We start from the raw sequence: 20381 nt of genomic DNA, 5'->3' as shown, positions 1-20381 counted from the left end.
ACRTCCTTCAGTACTTGTTTATAGAACAGGTCTTTACTGTTCTTTACTGGTTTACTGTTATGAAAAATGTTTTGTTTGATATTAACATTACCGAAATATATAATGATTTTGGAACGTACCGTTTCAGTTACTACTTCAACCACTGGTGAGCTTCTCACTACAGATTTCAACTCTTCTATATTCTCAATAAGCCTTTTTATAAAATGCTTTTCTCTCAAATTTTTTACTACCAATACTCAGGTATCACAAATTTTATTACTGTTTTTCTCTTTAAACCCTTTTAATATGCAAAGAGAATATTATCTTAGCAGTTAATTTCAAAATATTATTTTTACTTTTAAAGGATCACTAAAGTAAACAAGGGCAAAGCAACTGCTTGCTACAGTGGCAATGATATAATTAATGACGACATATATTAATGATGACTCTGTGAGAGTGAYRGAGCACTGGAACAGGTTGCCCAGAGAGGTTGTGGAGTCTCCTTCTCTGGAGATCTTCAAGGCCCGCCTGGAKGCARCCCTGTCTAACATGCTCTAGGTGACCCYGCTGAGSAGGGAGGTTGGACTAGATGATCTCCAGAGGTCCCTTCCAACCTTACTGATTCTATGATTCTATACTTCATGTAAATATTCTCATTTTTGAGTGGAGTTATATATTTAATAGAGTTATATGTTTAAAAATGATCTATGCTCCATTTAACTCATCCATGCATATGCACCTTATCTATGTATATGTGTGTTTATATACTAGCTAGCTACAGTCATCTTTACACCTTCTACTTAATAAACAATTCTCTATCTGTAGAGACCAAGTACATTCTTATCATTTAGAAAAAGTCTGTACTTTTCATACTTGCAGTATACATGACATTAATTCTGGAACTGAACAAATCCATTCAAAAATCTATATACTCAATAAATTTGKTACATCTATTAATAAGTGTATTTCTACAAGCTTCAGTAATACCTATGTAAAATAAACTAAGAAATAATACACTTTGCTATTRTACAGTGTATTTCTCTGAGTCTGACTGAGAACCAAAACTGTTCTGGATGATCTGCTCTGAATTACTGTGCATTCCCAGGTGTTTCTTACATATGCTTAAAACATTGCRTGATGTGATGGAACTGAAGGTGCCTGTTACCTTCCAGGAATACATCACAAAGATAAATATGCTTCTGTGTTAGAATAAACAGTAAACTAGAGAACTGTCCTAGYAGAACAACCAAAATCTATAAAAGTAGTTTGAAAAATCATGCATTTACAGTTATATTATTTAGTGTAAYGTCAATGAGATTTCAAAGACAAATGCAACCACATTTTTCCATGTAATAGAGTTAGCTGACTCACAATATTTTTTGGTGACTGTTCATTAGTGAAATGAAAGAAAAGAACCAAGACAAAGGAAGTCATCTGAAATATTCTCCTGGCTTGCCAAATACACTCCTGGCTTGCCTAATACACTTCCCAAACCCACACAACATGTTAGATAGATCTTGTTCTGCTACAGTATCAACTCTGTGATAAGATAGTCACACTTTTCACCTTGGAGTATGTTTGCCCTTTATATTTTATATAGGGAAATACAGATTATGTACATGTATTGCTTTCCTTCTATGTTGCGTTTTGTGGAAACACACTTAAAAGGATTATGCTTGGGCTTCTAACCTATGAGGGCTGTTTGCTACCTGGCTTAAACTGCTCTCTTCAATTTGACAATTAGAAGTGCTTAAGAAAAGTTAAAAATGAAGTAAAATAGAAATGTCTCTTAAAAAAATATCCTCCAGGTGGTGCCTTAGCAATATAAGGTTTAAAATGTTAGGTTATTATGAAAATTGATTTTATTAAGAAACCTTAATGGAAGGAATAAACCGAACTGTTAGACGACAGCTCTTTCCCATCAGACTCTCAAATCTGCAGCGAGTCTACTCAGTAGTCTGTACTTTTAAAGGCTTGAAAGCCTCTGTAATCATAATGAAAGGTATGTGCAAGTTTTTTCCACTACTGCAAATGATTTAATTCTAAATATGAGCACTCACAAAATTCCTTGGCAATATTTCAATATGAAGAACAGCAGAAATCAGCTTTCAACATCAGGAACAAAGCTTTGTTACTACCCTGAATAAACACACTTAATTCAATGACACTGCACAGATCACTACAAAAATCTTTTGGTCTGTATGAGAAACAGTGATAATGTTCTGCTGTACACATGATGGATCTGGAAGGGGAGGTATTTGGTACTGCAATTTTGAGTTCTGCTGTGCACACCAGGAACCCTCAGTTAATACTGTTTGGCTGTTTTGCCTGGGAAGGGAATCCTATTCACGGTTTTCAAATATTTTATTATTTTCCTCCAATCTTCATTCAAAAGATGAGTTGACTTTGAAAATGCATTTCTTGGTGTTCTAAAGTTTGATTTTTTATGAATTAAATTCTCATGTTTTGCAAAGGTATTAAAGTAAAGGGTGTCACTGAATATCTACCATGTAAACACTAAGTTAGAAAAGCATTTTGCACATTCACTCCCCCTCCCCCTTTTTTTGAATGAAATTGAGAAAAAAAAAGTAGAGGATCATACTTGAGGGGTAATTTTAGGTGAGGGGTAAGTGCCTGGGGAAAGCTTTCTGAGCACTTCTCATCCCTGCTAAGGAGATAGCTGGAGGCATCACCAAAGCTAGTGGTAAGAGCAGCTTCCACTGCCTATCCCAGGCATTCGCCCACAGGCCTTGGGGTTGTGAACATGCTGGCATTTGCATGGCACTCACTGCCAGTCTTTCTAAGGCTGTTGGTTTTCAATTATTTTCAGCCACTGTGTGGACTAACATGGGAAGATGAGTCTCCCCTGGCTACACATTCTTGACAACTCTCTTGGGCTAGAACTTGCACTGTTAGAGCTGCACAAGAAGTCAGACACAGAACTTAAGTGASTGAAAAATCACAAAGAAAGGAAAAAGAGATTACAGAAGTGGAATTACTCCACGTGAAACCCCAAGACCATCAGCTGGTGCACCAAATTTCAAGGTGACATTTTTCAGCTCATGAATCTTGGAGCATTTTGGAGAGCTGCCTTGACAYGCCACATTGCTCTAGCTCTGGCCTGCCTCCACTTCAATTTAGCAACTTTGCTAAAAACAAGCCAAAGGATGAGTACAGCTGGCTATTTTAATCATCTTAGCGAAGTGACCCCAAATTAACCTAATTACCTTTTACTCGAGTCCCCCTAGTAACTACCAAGTCTTTACATCCACCGGGCTCCAAGTTTCTCTTGCTAAATACCTGTTCAAGTGGTTTCTGGTCTGCCTCACCCAATCTGAAAATTTACTATTCTCGTAGTTGTGCAGGTACACATGCTAACAAAGCTGTGGCATAATGTAACGATAAAAATGATTCAGGTTAAACAAAACACTTACATGCTGCCACTCACAAAGGCTTTTTTTTTTTAAAGCCAAATCATTTCAATGATATGGTTTACAGCATAACCATGCGAATAGTTTTAAATGCACGAGCAAAGGAGTAGTAACACACTACAGCAGTAACAKGTAATGGCACTAGACTTTTAAAGCGTATTGCCAACAAAAAATATAATTTCAGACTATAATCTCAGAATATTTAGGGTGTTTCTACATGACAATATTTGGAGAAACTAAAATGAGTCAATTACATTTATTACTTGAATGTACAACTGAAGTGTATTAAGCTCCATCTGAGCACCTACCATCTAGGAGTAAACAATCTAATTAAGCTTGTTTATATTTAAGTTTTTTGAAGAAAATTAGCCAGAAAATTAATTGAACATTACAGTGACTCTCTTACTTTCAAATAAAAATTACAGTTTGCATCATTTTTCAGGGAAACAATGTGTTACAATTAAACCTACTCTTATCTAAATCTGAATTAATTGTAAGTGTCTCCAGACAGTAAGAGGACTAAACTAGTAAAATGTAAGGCCATTCCACTTTTGAAGGGAACAGCCATATGCCATATGTCTACATGCACTTCATTTTACACAGAATTACTTAAAAATTTTAATGAGTTGTATAATTTATCTATGTATTCTTATTTAGACTCTCAGTTAATTAAAAACTCATAACGGATGTGGGAAGTAGCTTTTGGTTAGAAATTTCTGGTCAAATCATCCTTAATTACACCAAAAATTTAAGTCGCAGTCTTCTGTAAGGCATACCAGATTTCAAGCAAACTTGTTTCACTGAATGTTCATATTGCTTTCAAAATTGACTTCAAAATAACATCCCCTTTTATTATCTGTCTTTCATWCAAGTTCTGGTATGCAGTAGCTCCAGGCATCATGTTACAAAACAAGAAAGCAAATGCACTCTTTCGAAACAGTGCACTATTCCCTCAGCTGTTTTTCAGTGACGTTCCGGAGCTCAGTCTAGTAGGAAGAGCCACAAGTTTTTTTCCCCTCTTCTCTCCCACTGATTTTCTCCTTTCCAGAATTTTTTCTTGTTCTTATTTTTACATAGAAAAATAACTCACGCAAATGTAAAAACTATATTTTGGAGAATCTGTTTCCCCACTTACTGGCCCCACTGTTTTTCCTCAGTCTGACAGCACACAATCCACATAATATATTGAAGAAGCAGAAGCRTATGTATAAAAACTTCTCTTTGGTTTTGGCAATGGAATTGTTTCTTCTGAGCTTAACTTTAAAGATGTAGAGGACTGTTAAAATCAACAACTTTAMAAATATAACTGAAAACACACTACCTGCTTAAATACTTTGCAGAATTGTGTCACAGTATAACTGCTACATATATATGTATAAAATAGACAAAATTTGAAGTATCCTCTGACCTCTTTTTTGTCTAAAGCAGCATATTCAGCTTCAATGCTTTCAGCTTCAGGATCACGTGAGAACACCATTCGAGATTCCAGGTTAAGAGCCAACTCTTTATGGTGTTGTTTCTCTGCGCAGTCACATGGAGTATCTTTATTTTCATTTTCTGCAAACAAATCTCCACCATGTTTTACTAGAAGCTGAAAGCAAAAAGTCAAAGTAAATAGCTATTAATTACCAAGTCTAAAATTACACTGAGGAAACACAAGTGTCAGTTAAGATAAGAAAAAAAATAGTATAAACAAGGTAAAGTGAAAGAAGAGACAACAACAACAGTGATGGTCTTTGGGAAACAGAAGTTTTCCATTGTTGTTAAGTTATAGCTTGCTTTCCTGCATGATTATACCTATTATTTAATTCTATGGAATCACAAAAGCTCAGCAATGCTCTTCAAGGCAACTCTGAACAACACGTCTCTGTTAGGGTTTAAACACTAAAGTCTGGTTCTGCTGGGATGGTCAGTACTTCAGTAGTAATGGGGGGTCTGAGGTCATTAAGGACCAGGTAAGATGAGGCTGAAATAACTTTTAAATCACCTTTAAATGTTCTTTATATACAAAATATGATCACATGCCTGAAAAACTGCTGCTGATAACAAAGAATGGGACAACCCTTGGGTAGAAAGGAAGATGGGGAATCATCTACAGATAGTAGCATATAACCCTGCTGGTAGCTCTAGTTATTTAGGACTACTTCTGAGATATGACAGAAGTGAAAGGAAATAATAATAATTATAATAATGCTATAAAATGCTAGAGCAAGCTGTTGCAAATTCAGCATTTTTTTCTACTGATGTGTGAATGATACCGTAAACACACACACTGGGGACAGCCTAAGCTTCTGAATGTTTGATACAAAATACAGTCCAGACATGCCATTGCACCAGCTTTGTCCCTGGCCAGCAACCACCCAGAAATGGAGTTTCTAGCTAAGAAACAACAGTTGTTCTGCTCTCATCTTTCTAACCCTGTCGCCTACTACAAAATGATCTGATATAACAAAGACAATAAATGCCAAAGATTTAATGGCCAGTAGTGGACAATTTTGCTGATTTATTATGACATTTTAATAACACATGCTAAATTCTAATGTGGAGCACCCAGGTCAATGGTTCATGAGTAAAACCATTTATCTTATCTCTAAATAAAACTAAAAATCTATAAACATTACCTTGCTTTCAGACCATGACGACTGTAACAACACTATCTATTATTTTTAGCCAGAGTATTTCAAAACTCAGCTTCTAATTTTCGTATTTCTAAAAAAAATAAATTTTCCACAGTAAAAATCTGTTCTCCCCATAGATTCTTTCAGATCAAGATCAAGTCACTTCTACCTTTTCTCTTCAACAGCTTATAATTTCCTCAGTCTGTCACTATAGAGTGTATTTTACATACCTGGCATCATTCTTGTGAAACTTTTCCCATGTTTCCAAAATACAAAGAAATGTAAAAACAAGTTCCCAAATAAGTACCAACTTATTTATCAAGATTTAGTCAAAAAGATATTTGCATCAGTAAGTATGACAGCATATTTTCTCTTCACACCAGAGTATCAGGTAGAAATACAGATAATACTAGGGTAATTATCAAGATATGCAGCCCACCGCTATCTTGTTATTCTATTTATACTTTTTAATATTGAAAAAACTTTATTAATATACCTTGATTTTCACAATATGTCTATACATTTTAAACTCTAACATAAATTTAATTGAGGCAACTAAGATGCATTCTGAGGGAGCAAAATCAACAAATACTCTTGAAGGAACACTCTACAATTGTATGTAGTTAAAAGCCTAATCTGCAAGATGAGGAATGTGCAGATAGACATGCTGTTAATAATGATGCCATACTTCTTTGGTGCCACTGTTAAAAAAGCTTGTAACTTCTAAGTCATTAAAAGAAGATTAATAATTTGAATAGTCCCATCATTAATTTAAATTAAAAAAAACAAAAACAAAACAAAACAGGGAGATCATTGTTAAATTCCTTCACAAGCTCTGGCTCCCACTTTTCATGATGTACTGTTTCTGAAGGCGTTAAAGGGTCTACAGGTTATATGGGAGGACTTAAGGTAGCTCAGATACTAGTCTTAGGACCTCAGGATCCCGGGTAGCAATGTCCTCTATTCTCTGGAAGGACACATAACAAAGCGTGAACTTGGGAGTGCACCCTGTGTTTCTGAAGTAGAAAGCATGACTAGTTAGGACTACGTAACCAGCTCAAAACTCTGCGTAATGACTACCTAAGTGGAAGAGACTATAAAATCTTCTTCAGAGATAAACCACAAGAAAATTAGTATCATGAGCTGCATAGTCAATTGAATAGTACATATTCCAATGATACCTCAGAAAATCTATATTCAACGTAGAGCAGAGGTAATGTTAAATATAAAATAATACTATAAAACATTAGAAGAAATGTAAATCTAACTTATATAATCAAATGGGGAATTAACAGTCTAATAACTGAATTCATCTAATCAATCCTATCACAGACAATGAGAAACAGAATGATCATTTGTGGAGAGAGACGAACCAAGAACTTTCCAGGTGAGTTTAAAACGAACTGATTTCACAGTCGGCGGTTAAAAGCTTTAGCCCGGCTCCAGAACTATGATCTTCTCCACAGTGACTGTGATTCTTTCAGATCTTACTATGTGAACTAATTTGCTTCATGCTCTCAAAAGTTTAATGTTTTGAGTAACAGTGCCTAACTCTACCACCACCACACAGCCCAATTCGGGGGCGTAAAGGCAGAACGATGGAGGCAGAAGAATCCTTGCTTAAATCTCATGTAAATCTGAAGTCCAAGTTATCTGATGATCTCAAATGTAGAAATAGAGTGCACATAAGCCTGACAGAAAACTGAGAATAAGAGTTTCTGTAGGGAATGCAACTCTCTTTTTCTTTTTACAATATGTATCAATATGGATCCAACCTTAGGCAGTTTACATGTCAGTGTAATAGGTATAATATTTCACAAATGTGAATAAGCAGGTTTATAAATATCAAGACTTGAAATATGCTGAAAACTAATTACTACATCTCTTCTGTCTGCCACTTCTCTACTGGAAGTGACTATTCTCATGTCAGATCAGTTCATGTGGGTAGTTCTYACCAACTTTGGCTCAAAGAAGTGCTAAATACGCTCCCCTTTTTCTGATACGACATGCGGATTTGTCTTCTAATGCACAATAACACTTAAAAGCAAACGGATCTTGCAAAAGGCTAGAAAAAACGATTAAGATTGAAAATCCCTGCAGCTAGAATTTTTCAGGCTGCTGGATCAAAAAATTGCAATTAAAAAAGAAATTGAGAGAAAAGTGGTCTCTTGAAATTGATAAATTTACCTATTTATCAAATCTAAAAAGAATTGAAAGTTGATGATCAACCAAAGAGCATTACTAATGTGAACCCAGAAAACAATCCAGTATTTGTCAGCGCTGATTTGACACAAATCAATTATATCAAAAGAGGCACTAAATCAATCACATAAACATACAAACAAGGAAAGATTCATTTTGTTTGGCAAGAAGAGCCAGGCAATATCTGTGCATAACTCAGTTATGTACATCATTAGCTGGGTTTAGGTATCATCTAGCCAGGACAGACTGCATGGTGACCTGTGTCCCCCGTGGAACTCAGTAAGTGTGTAAATAATCTCTAGGGAAGTGCTGAAGACAAATTGCTTGCAGGGCACTAACAATATAGTGCAAAGAGGAGAGGAATCACAGAGACAAGATTTAGGCTGCTACAGGCAAGGTTAAATACTGGAATCTAATAGCTGCATCCTCTTAACTCTTCTCAGTACTTACTCAAGGGACCAGATGTCCAAAAGCTTAAGTTACAGCACAGAAAATGGTATAKGGAAGGCAAAATGGTATAGCGAAGCAGGGTTTACCTCGGAAAACTACATAGGAAAGATGACCTTTACATTAACAGAAGAAAAAAGTGGTGGCTATCAGAAATAAAAAAAAGACTATAACTGAGCCTTYAAGGAGAAGGCTCATGAAAATCCAGCAGGTGAAGGAGTGCATACTTTGTAAGGTGGTACACRGCTGAGGCACGTAAACTGAAACGCCTTATTTTAAATGAGAATTTTGAGATAATATCTGGAAACTTGATAGAATACAAACAATCAGTGTAACAGAGTAATTCTAAGGGTCAAATTATAAAAGAATGACAGAGAAGTTCACAGTATAGGAAAGGTGGTGCTATATTTAAAAGAAAAAAGCTGCTTATRGATAAAAAGCTAAAAGCAAATATCAACATATATCAACAAATACCAGAGAATCCCAGTGGTATACAATCTGGATTTAAATAGAAAAAGAACAGWATGACCGACCATCTGATCAAGACTGTAACAATAACAGTGACATGCTACTGAAGAGCAGAAAGGCTGCAGGGGCAGTAATTACAAAAATAAAGGGACACTTCAGTCACTGCCTCTCCTGAGTATCTTCAGAAAATGCTATGCTAGTACACAATGCATAAATTAAAATTTCAGACATCATAAATGACTCTGTTGTAGATAAACTAGTTAGGAAACCTAGGAGAGGAAAAGCAACTCCTGACAATGTCCAGAGCAGTGTGCAAGACCGGAGTTAAAATGTTACTATCAAAGAATCACTCAATAGTAATGTCAAAAATGTACTTAGATTCAACGTTCTTGCAGAAGTGGAAAAAGTCCCAAAGATCCACTGTGTAATTCTAAAAAGCGGTACTAAATAAAAGTGARGAAAAAAATCCCGAAACTTCAGAACAATCTGCCAAGGTTGAACAACAGGACAGAGGACATACTAGAACTAAGAAGCCGAAGTTGTGACCAGATGAAGAAAACGTAAAGAACAAAGTTTTGAAAGAATAGATGTAAAAACACAACAAAGAAGGGTAAGAATGATTTGAACAATATGCCAACTGAACAAAAAGTCAGAATAAATCATTTAAAAACATCACACACGGTRTATCTACCGATATATCTGGTCAAAGTACAAAAGGAGTGCTCAAAGAGAATACAGCAGAGAGGTTGTAAGAGTTGCTGGAATGCAGATCCCCTGGGGATATACCACACGAGTCCTCATGCTTCATGAAGGACACAACAGAAAGTCTGTTTCCAATGGAAACCTCAGTACAAAGGTTTCTAGAACAAATCAATAAAATGAATAGTAACGAAAACCCAGCACCAGATGGTATTTATTCATGAGTTCTAATGGAACTCAATTATGAAATTGCTTCACTATTTAATACAATAAGAAACTTCTTGCTTAAATTTGCCATGGTACAAGAGCAGAAGATGGTAAAAGTTACTCCAATACTAAAAATTCTTTCAGAGAAAATCTGTGAAATACAGAACAGTACATGTTTGATAACTGGACAAAGCAAATTGATGTAAAACATAATAATAAGTATTCSAAAATAATGAGGAAAATACAGCTTTCACAGAAGGAAGCTGTGTCACAGATTTATTAGATGTTTCTCGCGGAGCCAAAAACACAAGGTGAAGAGCGAGCATATACAGTCTATGCATAGATTTCCAAATGGTTCAGTAACAACCCTCAAGAAAAGCAGGCAACCATGGAAAGCTCTTTGATCAAATAAATAACTTGTTTAAAGGCAAGAAAACAGGGGAATGTCTGTTTTTACTGGATAGRTAGGTCACCACTGAAGCCCCATATGTGCTGGGACATGACTTTTAACTTGTGCAGAAGTTACCTGGAAAAGCAGGTGAATAAAGAGGTCATACAGTTTGCTGATGATGCTAATGACTAAAGAATAGGGTCAACAAACATGAAGACAGGTAAACATGAAGAATAATCTAAATTTTACACATACATGATGATCTCTTAACTAGCCATTGCCATTCAAAAATCAAACTTTTTGCTGAAAGACATAGTCTTTTGAAAATGTCAGTTATGGCTGAAAATGTCAGACATCTGTTCCAGTGTTCTTTATATTAAATTATCAGCATAATTAATAGTAGCTCTCATTATTTGGTATAGTTTAAAAATAAATTTGAGGAAAGACCTTCAAAGTTGTTATGACTCCCATTTATTCAGTACTACTCATTATTTTCACAAACATTAAGATAACTTTTAATTTGTAAAAAGGTAATTATATTTAGTATGTTAGCACAGATACATGGCAATCTCTAAAAGTTGGGCACTGTAAATCAAAAGCATCAGACCTGTTCTTGAAGYAAGGATAAGTGGTTCAGCCAATCTCAGCTACTCACTGAGAGCAGGATAAAAAGTGATTTAATTTTCTCTCAGGCAATTACTTCACATCCTTCCATACCTACAGGTATATCTATGTCTATCTTTAAACCCATTTTTCAGCTGTTACCTTCTTGTATTATTTTCCTATTTTTTKTAAGCCTACACGACTCTTGTTTGTACTGAAGAGTTTATCACATAAGGTTAATATACACTTAATCAAAATTTTMCTTGATCTCTCCTCAAACAGTATACCTTCTGGGCTGCTTATCTTTGTTACTTTTCCAATTAACAAATCACAGTTAACGCAGAATTGAAAAACACAGCTAACACAGATTTTAAAAGTTAATTATATACATCAATTCTTTTTCCTGAAACAGCTTTACAAAACACTCTACATGTCATTTACTAATAGTAGTGTACAGACTTGGGATTATATAGCAACTTTTACCTCTACACAGGTTTTCATCCCTGAGGCAGCAGCATAGTGCAAAGGTGTATTTTTTTTGTTATCAACAGCATCAATTGCTGCTCTCTCATATTGTCCTTCATCCAGTTTTGCTCCCTTCCACTTCAGGATCATTTGCAGACAGTCTGCTCTTCTAAAGTCATCTTCCGAGGGTCGTGTCAGGCGAGGGTGAAGAGCTCCTTCAGCTATCATGATCTGAGGTCCCATACACAGTAAGTGCATAGATGTTTCATTGTGCACGTTCCGTTTATTTGGGTTTCCATCTCTAACAAAAAGAAAAGTTCTACATGGGGGGAGAAAGGGATAAGAACAATAATCAGCACACAATGCAATGCAGCTCACGTCCTGGAAGCGGGAAGGGTCTGTTAGCACTAGCCCCTTTTCCTCCTGCCAAGATTTTGATTAGCCAGGTCAGGGATAAACAGTCTTAATAGGTCATGACTACTGGATATGTCTATTTCTTAACAYGTAGAAGTAATCTTTATAGACACCCTTTATGTGGTGTTCACAAAGCGCTTTAATTACCCATTCGCTCTCTCCCCAAGAATATAAATTGCTTTTGCTTTCATTTTAAGAAATCCAGATGTGAATCAGCGTGCTTGAGAACCCTCTTCAGAGCACCAATAAGCACCTCCAAAAAGCTGAAGGAATATTTCACAACCATATGCGAGTACTAACAACACTTCTGCATTACTCTGAGGAGTCAACCGTGAAGATCAGGATGAATTACCAAAACATCATTAAGTAGCATATTTAATTACTTTGTCAGTATGTAACATAAATTTTAGCTGGYAGAATTCTAAAATGCTGTGTTGTATTACAAGAACTTATTAAGTCACAACATCAATGAGATRGAGAGTAGCTGTGTTTTAAATTGYGGTGCACTTGGTAGTTTACAAACAGATGATGTCAATTAAGTTCATCCCCCTCTATGCCTTAACATGCTAAATACTAACTAAAATGTTAAATGCTAATCTAAATGTTTAAAATGCTAGTGGCGCTACTTTAAAAAAAAAAATCATTCTTCCCCTCATCTTCATTCAGATGTAAAGGCAATATTTCCTATTTCTTGAAAATATATGAAATTCTTTTTCTGCTAGCACTACACGTATTGAGAAAGACTCTCCTTGCTACTCGTTTTGGAAGTGCAACGCAATGCAAAGCCTCACCTATGCGGATGACAGGGGCTGGCAAGAGTGAAGGTTTTCTCTAGAATGCTTTAGAGGCTGTTCCAAATGGGCAGTAAACTTTACCAGCCAGAAGGACCAGCTGAGGAACAAAAGGGGAACAACAAACTGATTGCTGGAATCACAASTCTGATTCCTGCCAGCTCCTGAGACAACACAGCTTTCTGCTGCATCTTGCCAGTAATGAATTATGAAAGTTACAATCCAGTTCTGCAAAGGAAGAACTAAGACATCGTACTAGCCCTTAACACCAAACTTGCTTTAGCCTTTTGATGCTGAAGGTAATAATTTTTTTCTTAAGGGCAGGTGAGAGGCAGGAAAAAGCRGAGAAGGAAGACTGTCTCTTCATGGGTGGCCATCTGCAGGAGATTCAACAAGAAAGTAAGACCCTTGGTAAGGCTGGGGGCAAAAAGAAGGCTGTGATGAAAGAACTGTGTGAAGATAGGAGGGATGCCTCAAAAACGAGCTAGCATCRTGTTAGATCAGAAGCATGGTGCACAGGTTCAAGATGTCCCTGCAGGAACACTTGGACTGTTCATAAATCCCACCAGACAAAGCCACTGCTCATCCCCACATCAAACTGCTGCTTGCCTCCTGACAAAAAACAAATTTGATGGAAATTGGTTCCACTTGTTTTTCTCTAAAAATATCACAAGGCAATGGTCTCTCAATAAGTAGCAAAACATCGATTGGTAYTTTTAATTTTCATGTCAGGATATCTCTGTTGGCACTGTAAGTCTTAATGTCAAACCTTTTTAAAATAACATTTCCTTTCTGTTGCTACACTCAGTAAACTATTCCTCATCTTGCTGTTTAGAGCTGACTGTAGTAAGCCACATCAATGTTAAAACTATTTGTACCTTGTCTCTATTAGGATTTTATACTGAAATAGCTACTGCATTTAAAAAGAAAACAAAACCAAAAAACCTACTTTTGTAGCAAACTACTTTGGTAGCAAAAATGGTCCTTAGAGAAAGCTGCTCTGCAAAGCAAAGCTAGTAGAGATAGCAGACATCTGTTATCTTCAAATGAGATGTGGAATGAATAGAGAAGAAAGTGTCACAAAAAAAGGTGCCAGATCCCTTCTGCAGTCACTGTAATGGACTGTGCAATAAAACAGGGTATCAAAAGTACCAGTCTCTCTGCAGAAGCCTTCAGCAGGCATTCCTGAGGACAAACAACTGGAGAAGTACTGACACGGAAGGCACTGAGTGGTAAAATGGGCCAAGCAACAAGAAAGTAGTACAAAGCTAATGCAAAAATCTGATATTGCAGGTAGGATGGATTTCATCTTTCACATATATTGCCTGAACTGTATTTCAAAGTTTGAACTTAGTCTGTAAAACATGCTAGATTGCTGCATTAATTAGTTTCATGCTTCAAATGTCATAAGCTGGTTTTTAACCACATTTCTTCCTCCCCCTTAGAGTTGCTTTACATCCAACATACTGATTTCTGCTAGCTCTCTAATAAAAAATGTAAAATGTTACTTTAAAATTCAGTGTAGAACTTTCTGAGATTTATGTWTTACTCTGAACCAGGGCTTGCGTTATTTTTTAATTGCCAGAACACATTCATTGRATCCTCTCATATCAGACGAAGTATTCCTAGTATCTTTAGACACCTAACTCTTTACTGTCTAAGCTTGAAAATATTACATTTATCACTTAAATTCCATACTGTGGTATTTTAAAGCATGTGATTCCCTCTGAATCAGGTGACTGTATATGACTGCAAAACGGCATGACATTCTGATAGCAATCTTGTCACATACGTTCTTACAAAGCATTATTTTATATCTAAACAAAAATATTCAAAACCTCTGCTAAYGTAATAGTAAAGCTAACTGGATTGTATCAATTGCCTGGGCAGTAGTTATTATTCTGTACATATTCTTTCCCACTGCTCTTCTGTATGTTTTAAAATTACTATATTTTCCCCAAGAATCTCTGCCAAAATTCTGCTTTAATAAACTGAAGCCATTCGATCAAATATATGCTGCAATCTATTAATATTCCTTTACAAGGATTTACGTAGGTAATGTTTATAGAAGAACCAAGTGCTGAACAGATACAAATGCTCTCTCACAGCTGGATGTTGCATGTTATACCCACAGTACAGTGATGAGATGCTTCTAAGAAAACTGCCCTAGGCCATAACTCTCTGTGCATAAACATCAAATTTCAAGGCTGTCAAATTAGTAGCCCCTTTTAAGCCCTAAAATTCTCCTTAACGAACTAAAAAATATAAAATGGTAGCTATACTAGTCAGTAACTATTACTATAATCCTCTTCCACCATAAAATTAAGCTTTTGGGGAAAAAGAACATTACTACTCAAATATGAGTCTTTCAGCAAGGTAGACTTTCAACACCTGCAGCAAGAAATAACAGTAGGGTTTTTTTTTTTAGATGATAAATCCAAAATACATCACTAGAAGGCCATTCCCATGCYTAACCTCAGCATCTGCTATAATCCAAAAGTTATCTGGTAAAAACTTGTCCAACAGTATCTAAACACAATGAAATCTTCAATAAGAACCATCTTCTGCAGATGGTTGTCACATATTCACTTAAAATATAAGCAAGTTTTCTAGAACAATTTTAGTAGCACTGTTGGTATGAAACAAAAAAAGAAAGAAAGAAATCAGTTTTGATTACTTGTTCTCCTTCCTTGACAATCAACTTCYCTGTCTCATAAATGAATTCAACAAACATCAGAGCTGGCAAACAAAGCCACCACCTCACTTTGGATCCATACCTGGGCTTGGAAGTGCTTCGACAAATCCTCTTTTCTTTCTCTAATGCCTTACAAAAGTCAAAGGGACAACTCTTTTCATTCAAAGGGGAAGTTAAGCCAAGGCTGAAAAGCCCAGCTCAGTCCATGACTTAAAATATAGAGATGATGAATAATGTCCAAAAAGAGGTGAATTCATACATTTTACATCTACAGTTTGACTGTTTGAAAGGGCCTCATTTTTATCACTGATATTTGGCATGTAAGGCTTTCAAACACTACTGCTATAGACCACTGCAATTTGGCTGAGAGCTTCAGAGGCATAAAATGTTAAATTCTGCCTGGAAATTTACTGGCAGAGTAAAAATACATAGCGCCTATGGGAAATACCACTCAGCCACAAGGCAGTCAGACTACTTTAATTGCAGTTTCCAAATTTTGCTTTAAGCTGCAGCTCTTCTCAGACTCCAATCTARAGGTGACAAAAGCACAAAAAAAGTGGCAGAATAGAAAAGGCTGTAACATTTACACCTACTACTATCCGTATTTGCTGAAAAGCAGCAAGAGACTCAAGATCATCAGGCTGTGAACTTGAATAATAAACAACTCATACATTCCCTCACTCCCAGAAAGTAACATCACCACAATCACTTCTTTAGGTTCTTACAAAATCTGTCATGTTTAGGGAAGGAAAACTGCCATATATATATGTGTGTGTGTGTATATCTCACACACATATGTGATACATATACATGTATGGAAACATCCTTAAAAAGCATATGAAGTATCTATGTATAGGAAAAATAAAATCAAATTAAAAAGTGGTATAAAACAAAGCTATACAGATAGCTCTGAGAGCTAGAGACTAAAGCAATCTGCATCTGGTCAAGACAGTGGTCAGACAGTGAATTTTACTGATTTAAGAATGCAAGGCACTTGCATACATTATATATTCTATACAATATACTATACTATACAAATTATACCGTAGCTTTAAACTAGGCAGCTTACATACTAGAAAAGGGCTGGCGGCAGCAGAGAGGTAAACTAACCTGCACTGGGTTCCGTTTCCTGATGTCTGCTCTGGTTCTTGGGTTAGCTAGCACAGTTAAGTTTAGCTCACTGTTAAACAAATTACATTGCAAACTCTGATGCAGGCATAAACCTAAAGCTAACAGCTTTTTGAGCATTAAGAGAAGTATGGCTAAACCATAGTTATCAAAAAATACAGCCCCATTACCTCAGTAACTTAAAAATCACAKGCAATGAATTAAATCATATAGTTATTTTGAACCATTRAGCTTCCAACACTGTAGGACAATACTGATGCATGGTAACTTTGTTCTATCATTTTATTATTGCAAAGAACTGTTCCCCTAAACATGCTACAACACATAAACACAGTGTACTAGYAAGCACAAGAAATATTTTTAGACATTACTGACAGCTCTATGGAAGTATAGGCTGGTATAAATAATTTTGCAAGAAGTATTATTATTCACCTGATGTTGACAGTCACATCTAGTAGCAACAATTACTGACATTCTTATTCATTAGATGGCTCTAGAAAATTATTAGCACTTACAAGTTCTCCTCTGGAAAGACTGACGGTTTCATTAGGATTCTTAAGCTTCCCCTACAGCTGAAGAAGCTCTCGTATGCAGTAGATAAAACTTGGTAGGAGACTGCCTATTTCTATTTCAAGATAAAAAATCTGCTGACAGATCATTAGCACCTGCCAATTTATCRAAAAGAAATACATGGACTATTATCCTTACTTTTTACATGTCTTAAGTTCAGTTGGCCTCTTGCCTAAGTGTTATTAACACCACCAGAATCCCTCTAAACACTAATCATAACCAGCTAAACTAATGAGTGAGCGATCTGGGCTAACAACAAAACATAGGAAGCATCTGAGAGACCATCACTGGCATCATATCCTACCGGTGATGGAAATTTGTGAAGAGCTAATTCTTCATTCTGAAATTTGAAGCCTTCASACATTAAAAGATCCCTTATACCAAGGACTCCAATTTGGTCCCCAATTCTGCATCTTTCCTACTAAAAAATGCATCTGATTTGTTCCCACTCATATGAGCCCTATCAAGTCCTGTACATCTTCCAGTAAAAAAGGTTAAATCCRTTTCCTAAGTATGCAGAAAGATTCAAACAATGTCTGCAGATTTCCAGAGCTAATCACCATTTTGAGAATCAGGTTCTGACTACGGTGTGTTTTACTTAGAGCAGTCTTAAGTTCAAATGGAAATTTCTGTCTCTGCCAACATACACTCCCTCCGGCCTGCTTCGTTTATGGACTTTATGTAATGTTACGTACAAAAATACTGCCTGGAACTTGAGCACTGTCTTCAGCCTCTCCTGAACTGTTTGCAGTGCCCTAAATATCTTTAAAATCTTTTAAAATGTATTGCTGTCAGTTCACCTACRGCTTCCCCAAGTAGCATGCTTCCAAAAAACTATTAAAGCAATCAGATATAKGTCAGCCCCTGGGTCCTGCTGCAGATAGTAATCTTTGGCTTGGTATAACACAGCAGGCCAATGGAGTGGCAGGAGTGGCAAAATGATATAATTGAATTGTGCAGCATAGATCCAAAGGTACTGAATGTTGAAAGTACAGAACACAAAAACTGTTTGATCCTTATAGTTGTTAATACTGYGGACCAAAAAATATGATGCTTTATATATCAATACAAAGCTTGGTAGGAGGAACAGCAGCAACAAATCACAGAATTAAACTATTTCTGATAGGAAAAGATATCAACATCATCATCAAGTTAACTAGAAAACTATGTGCTTTATTTTATCTTGCYCTTGCACTGAACACTTAGGAATTCTGCTTCCGTGACTCCATGCCACTTCTGGCTTTTAGTTCAGTGTTTAAAGCGAGATTTCAAAAGGAAAAGAGCTGAGTGCCAAACTAGAACTAACTTTCACTGGAACTGGCTGCTTACCAACAACTTTGTGGCTATATGTTTTCTGCAATTCAAAAGCTCCCTGATTTTTATCTCTTTTCTCTGGCCCTCTCTTCTATACATTTCTTTGCAGCTAGAAACAATTTTCTAACTTAGGTTTGATTCTTTCAGGCTTCTCTCCAAATCCCTCCTTCAAACACAGCTTGTTCTGAAAACACTATCCACACTGAATCCGCTTCTCAGTTAACTGTGAGGCTATAATTTTTAGATTTAGGTTTCAGACAAATGTCAGATGAAATAATAAACATGAAACTAGCAATGAGAGGGTTTATCTTCATCACTGAACCACACTGCTTTGTATTTCTGAGCGGAGACCCTTACCTTTGTGTCTGCTTGTAAATCACACAGCAGTGTATGACATCTAGTTGATAGTTTATATAACAATAATGATGAAATTACACAGCAAATATTAATGGGCTTTGTATCAATTCCTTCTCTTTCTTGAAAACTATGACTACATTACAGAGATTGTCTCATCTTCCTCTCTCCCTTCCTCCTTCCAGAAAAAAAAATCTTCCCATTTTTATGTTGCTTGATTTTTAACTTTATTAATAAAACAGGCTTAAATGTCTCACGAAAGTTGCCTTCTTGCATGTAAAACAAAAATTTTAAAAACAGATCTTCAGACATGGATTAGCTGCAAAATATAATTTGTCATGTTTTAACTAAAAAAAAAAAWCATGATGGATAAGAGTTTTATTTTTAAAAGAAAAAACTGTTAACAAGTGTATAGCACCACCCAAAGCATATTAACATAGCAATTAAAATTCTCTCACTAGTACATTCTTAGTCCCTTAAAAAATAATTAATTAATTAATAGATCAAAGAATCCAAAGTACATACATTTGTGTCCAAAATGAAAACTGTGTTTGGTCACACAGTCACTGAATATGTTAGCTAGATATTGTATTGAGCTATAAAATTAATTATTTCTGATAAATATAATTCTGTTTAGCAGTCTCTCAATCATTATTTCTACCGGACATTGGCTATTGAAACGGCAGAGCACTCTGCTACAGAAACCATGTCTGCCTCGACTTAACTCCCAGAATAAAGTTAAACCATTTGACACAAAGATTCAGCAGTTAACCAACCAACTCAACAGAGTTACAAACTCTATCTGTTAACAAAATTAGTTGAAAGACTCAATCATCCTGATAAAGACCAAAGCTATACTGTACTACTTTACAACTCAAATATAATTCTACTTTGCCTGAGATAAAATATTCACAGAGCTCTGCTAAGGAGAAGAGACAAGGCAGAGCAGGAAAGCTTTAAAACTGCATTAATCTGACCTCACTAATCACAAACCRACAGGTTATTTTGCAGTATTGGATTTCCAAGAAAAAGAAAGAATAATACGAGAAATAAACGATAGTTTTAGCAGAAACATTCAGGCAGTCCATGAACATGTGCAGTGAAGGGCACTGCAGCGTAAGGTTCCTGGCTTATTAAGGGGTGCAGAAACCCTAGCAGCAAAGATTTCAGGATTTCAATTCAATTAGTCCTCTTGCTTCCTTACAAACATTCCCACAAATTCTGGTCAGATCATGCTCTTCACATATCAGTTTCCTATACCAGATCAGAAATTCACTTCAATTATTCCATATTCTAAAGCATTTAGTAGGTGAACAAACATCAGAAACATATAAAACAACTAATCAGAAAAGGGTCTTACAGAATTAAAATCCAAATATTTCTCAGCAGAGGACTAGAACAGTAACAAAATGTTTGGAGAAACACCAATGTTCTCACTTYGCTCGATCCAAATATTGCATGTAACGTTCACAGCAGGCCACAAAAGTGAAACATCTGGCACTGCAGCACATGCAGTATATCCCACGATTAGTATGCATCGCTGATATCRTAATACTATGAAAGAATGTTCAATTTACTGTTCCACAGGTGCCTACTATTTCATTT

At 36.0% G+C, this 20381-nt stretch overlaps 1 protein-coding gene across 3 annotated transcripts in view; it reads right to left on the bottom strand.

Annotated features, from left to right (window-relative positions):
- Positions 1-20381, bottom strand: part of ANKIB1 (ankyrin repeat and IBR domain containing 1) — a 78266-nt gene that overhangs the window by 35153 nt on the left and 22732 nt on the right. For all 3 annotated transcript variants that reach the window (XM_085310489.1, XM_085310491.1, XM_085310490.1), the window contains exons 3-4: positions 11529-11829; positions 4819-5001 (exon numbers count right to left, since the gene is read on the bottom strand). In XM_085310489.1, coding sequence (XP_085166615.1) covers positions 4819-5001; positions 11529-11829 — 484 coding nt within the window. The remainder of the gene's footprint in view (positions 1-4818; positions 5002-11528; positions 11830-20381) is intronic.

The sequence above is a fragment of the Rhea americana genome, unplaced genomic scaffold (assembly GCF_003343005.1).
Source record: "Rhea americana isolate MKP2758 unplaced genomic scaffold, rheAme1 scaffold_32, whole genome shotgun sequence".
Taxonomy (NCBI): Eukaryota; Metazoa; Chordata; class Aves; order Rheiformes; family Rheidae; genus Rhea; species Rhea americana.
Note: the sequence above shows the minus strand (reverse complement) of the source record. Positions and strands in the feature narration are given on the sequence as shown.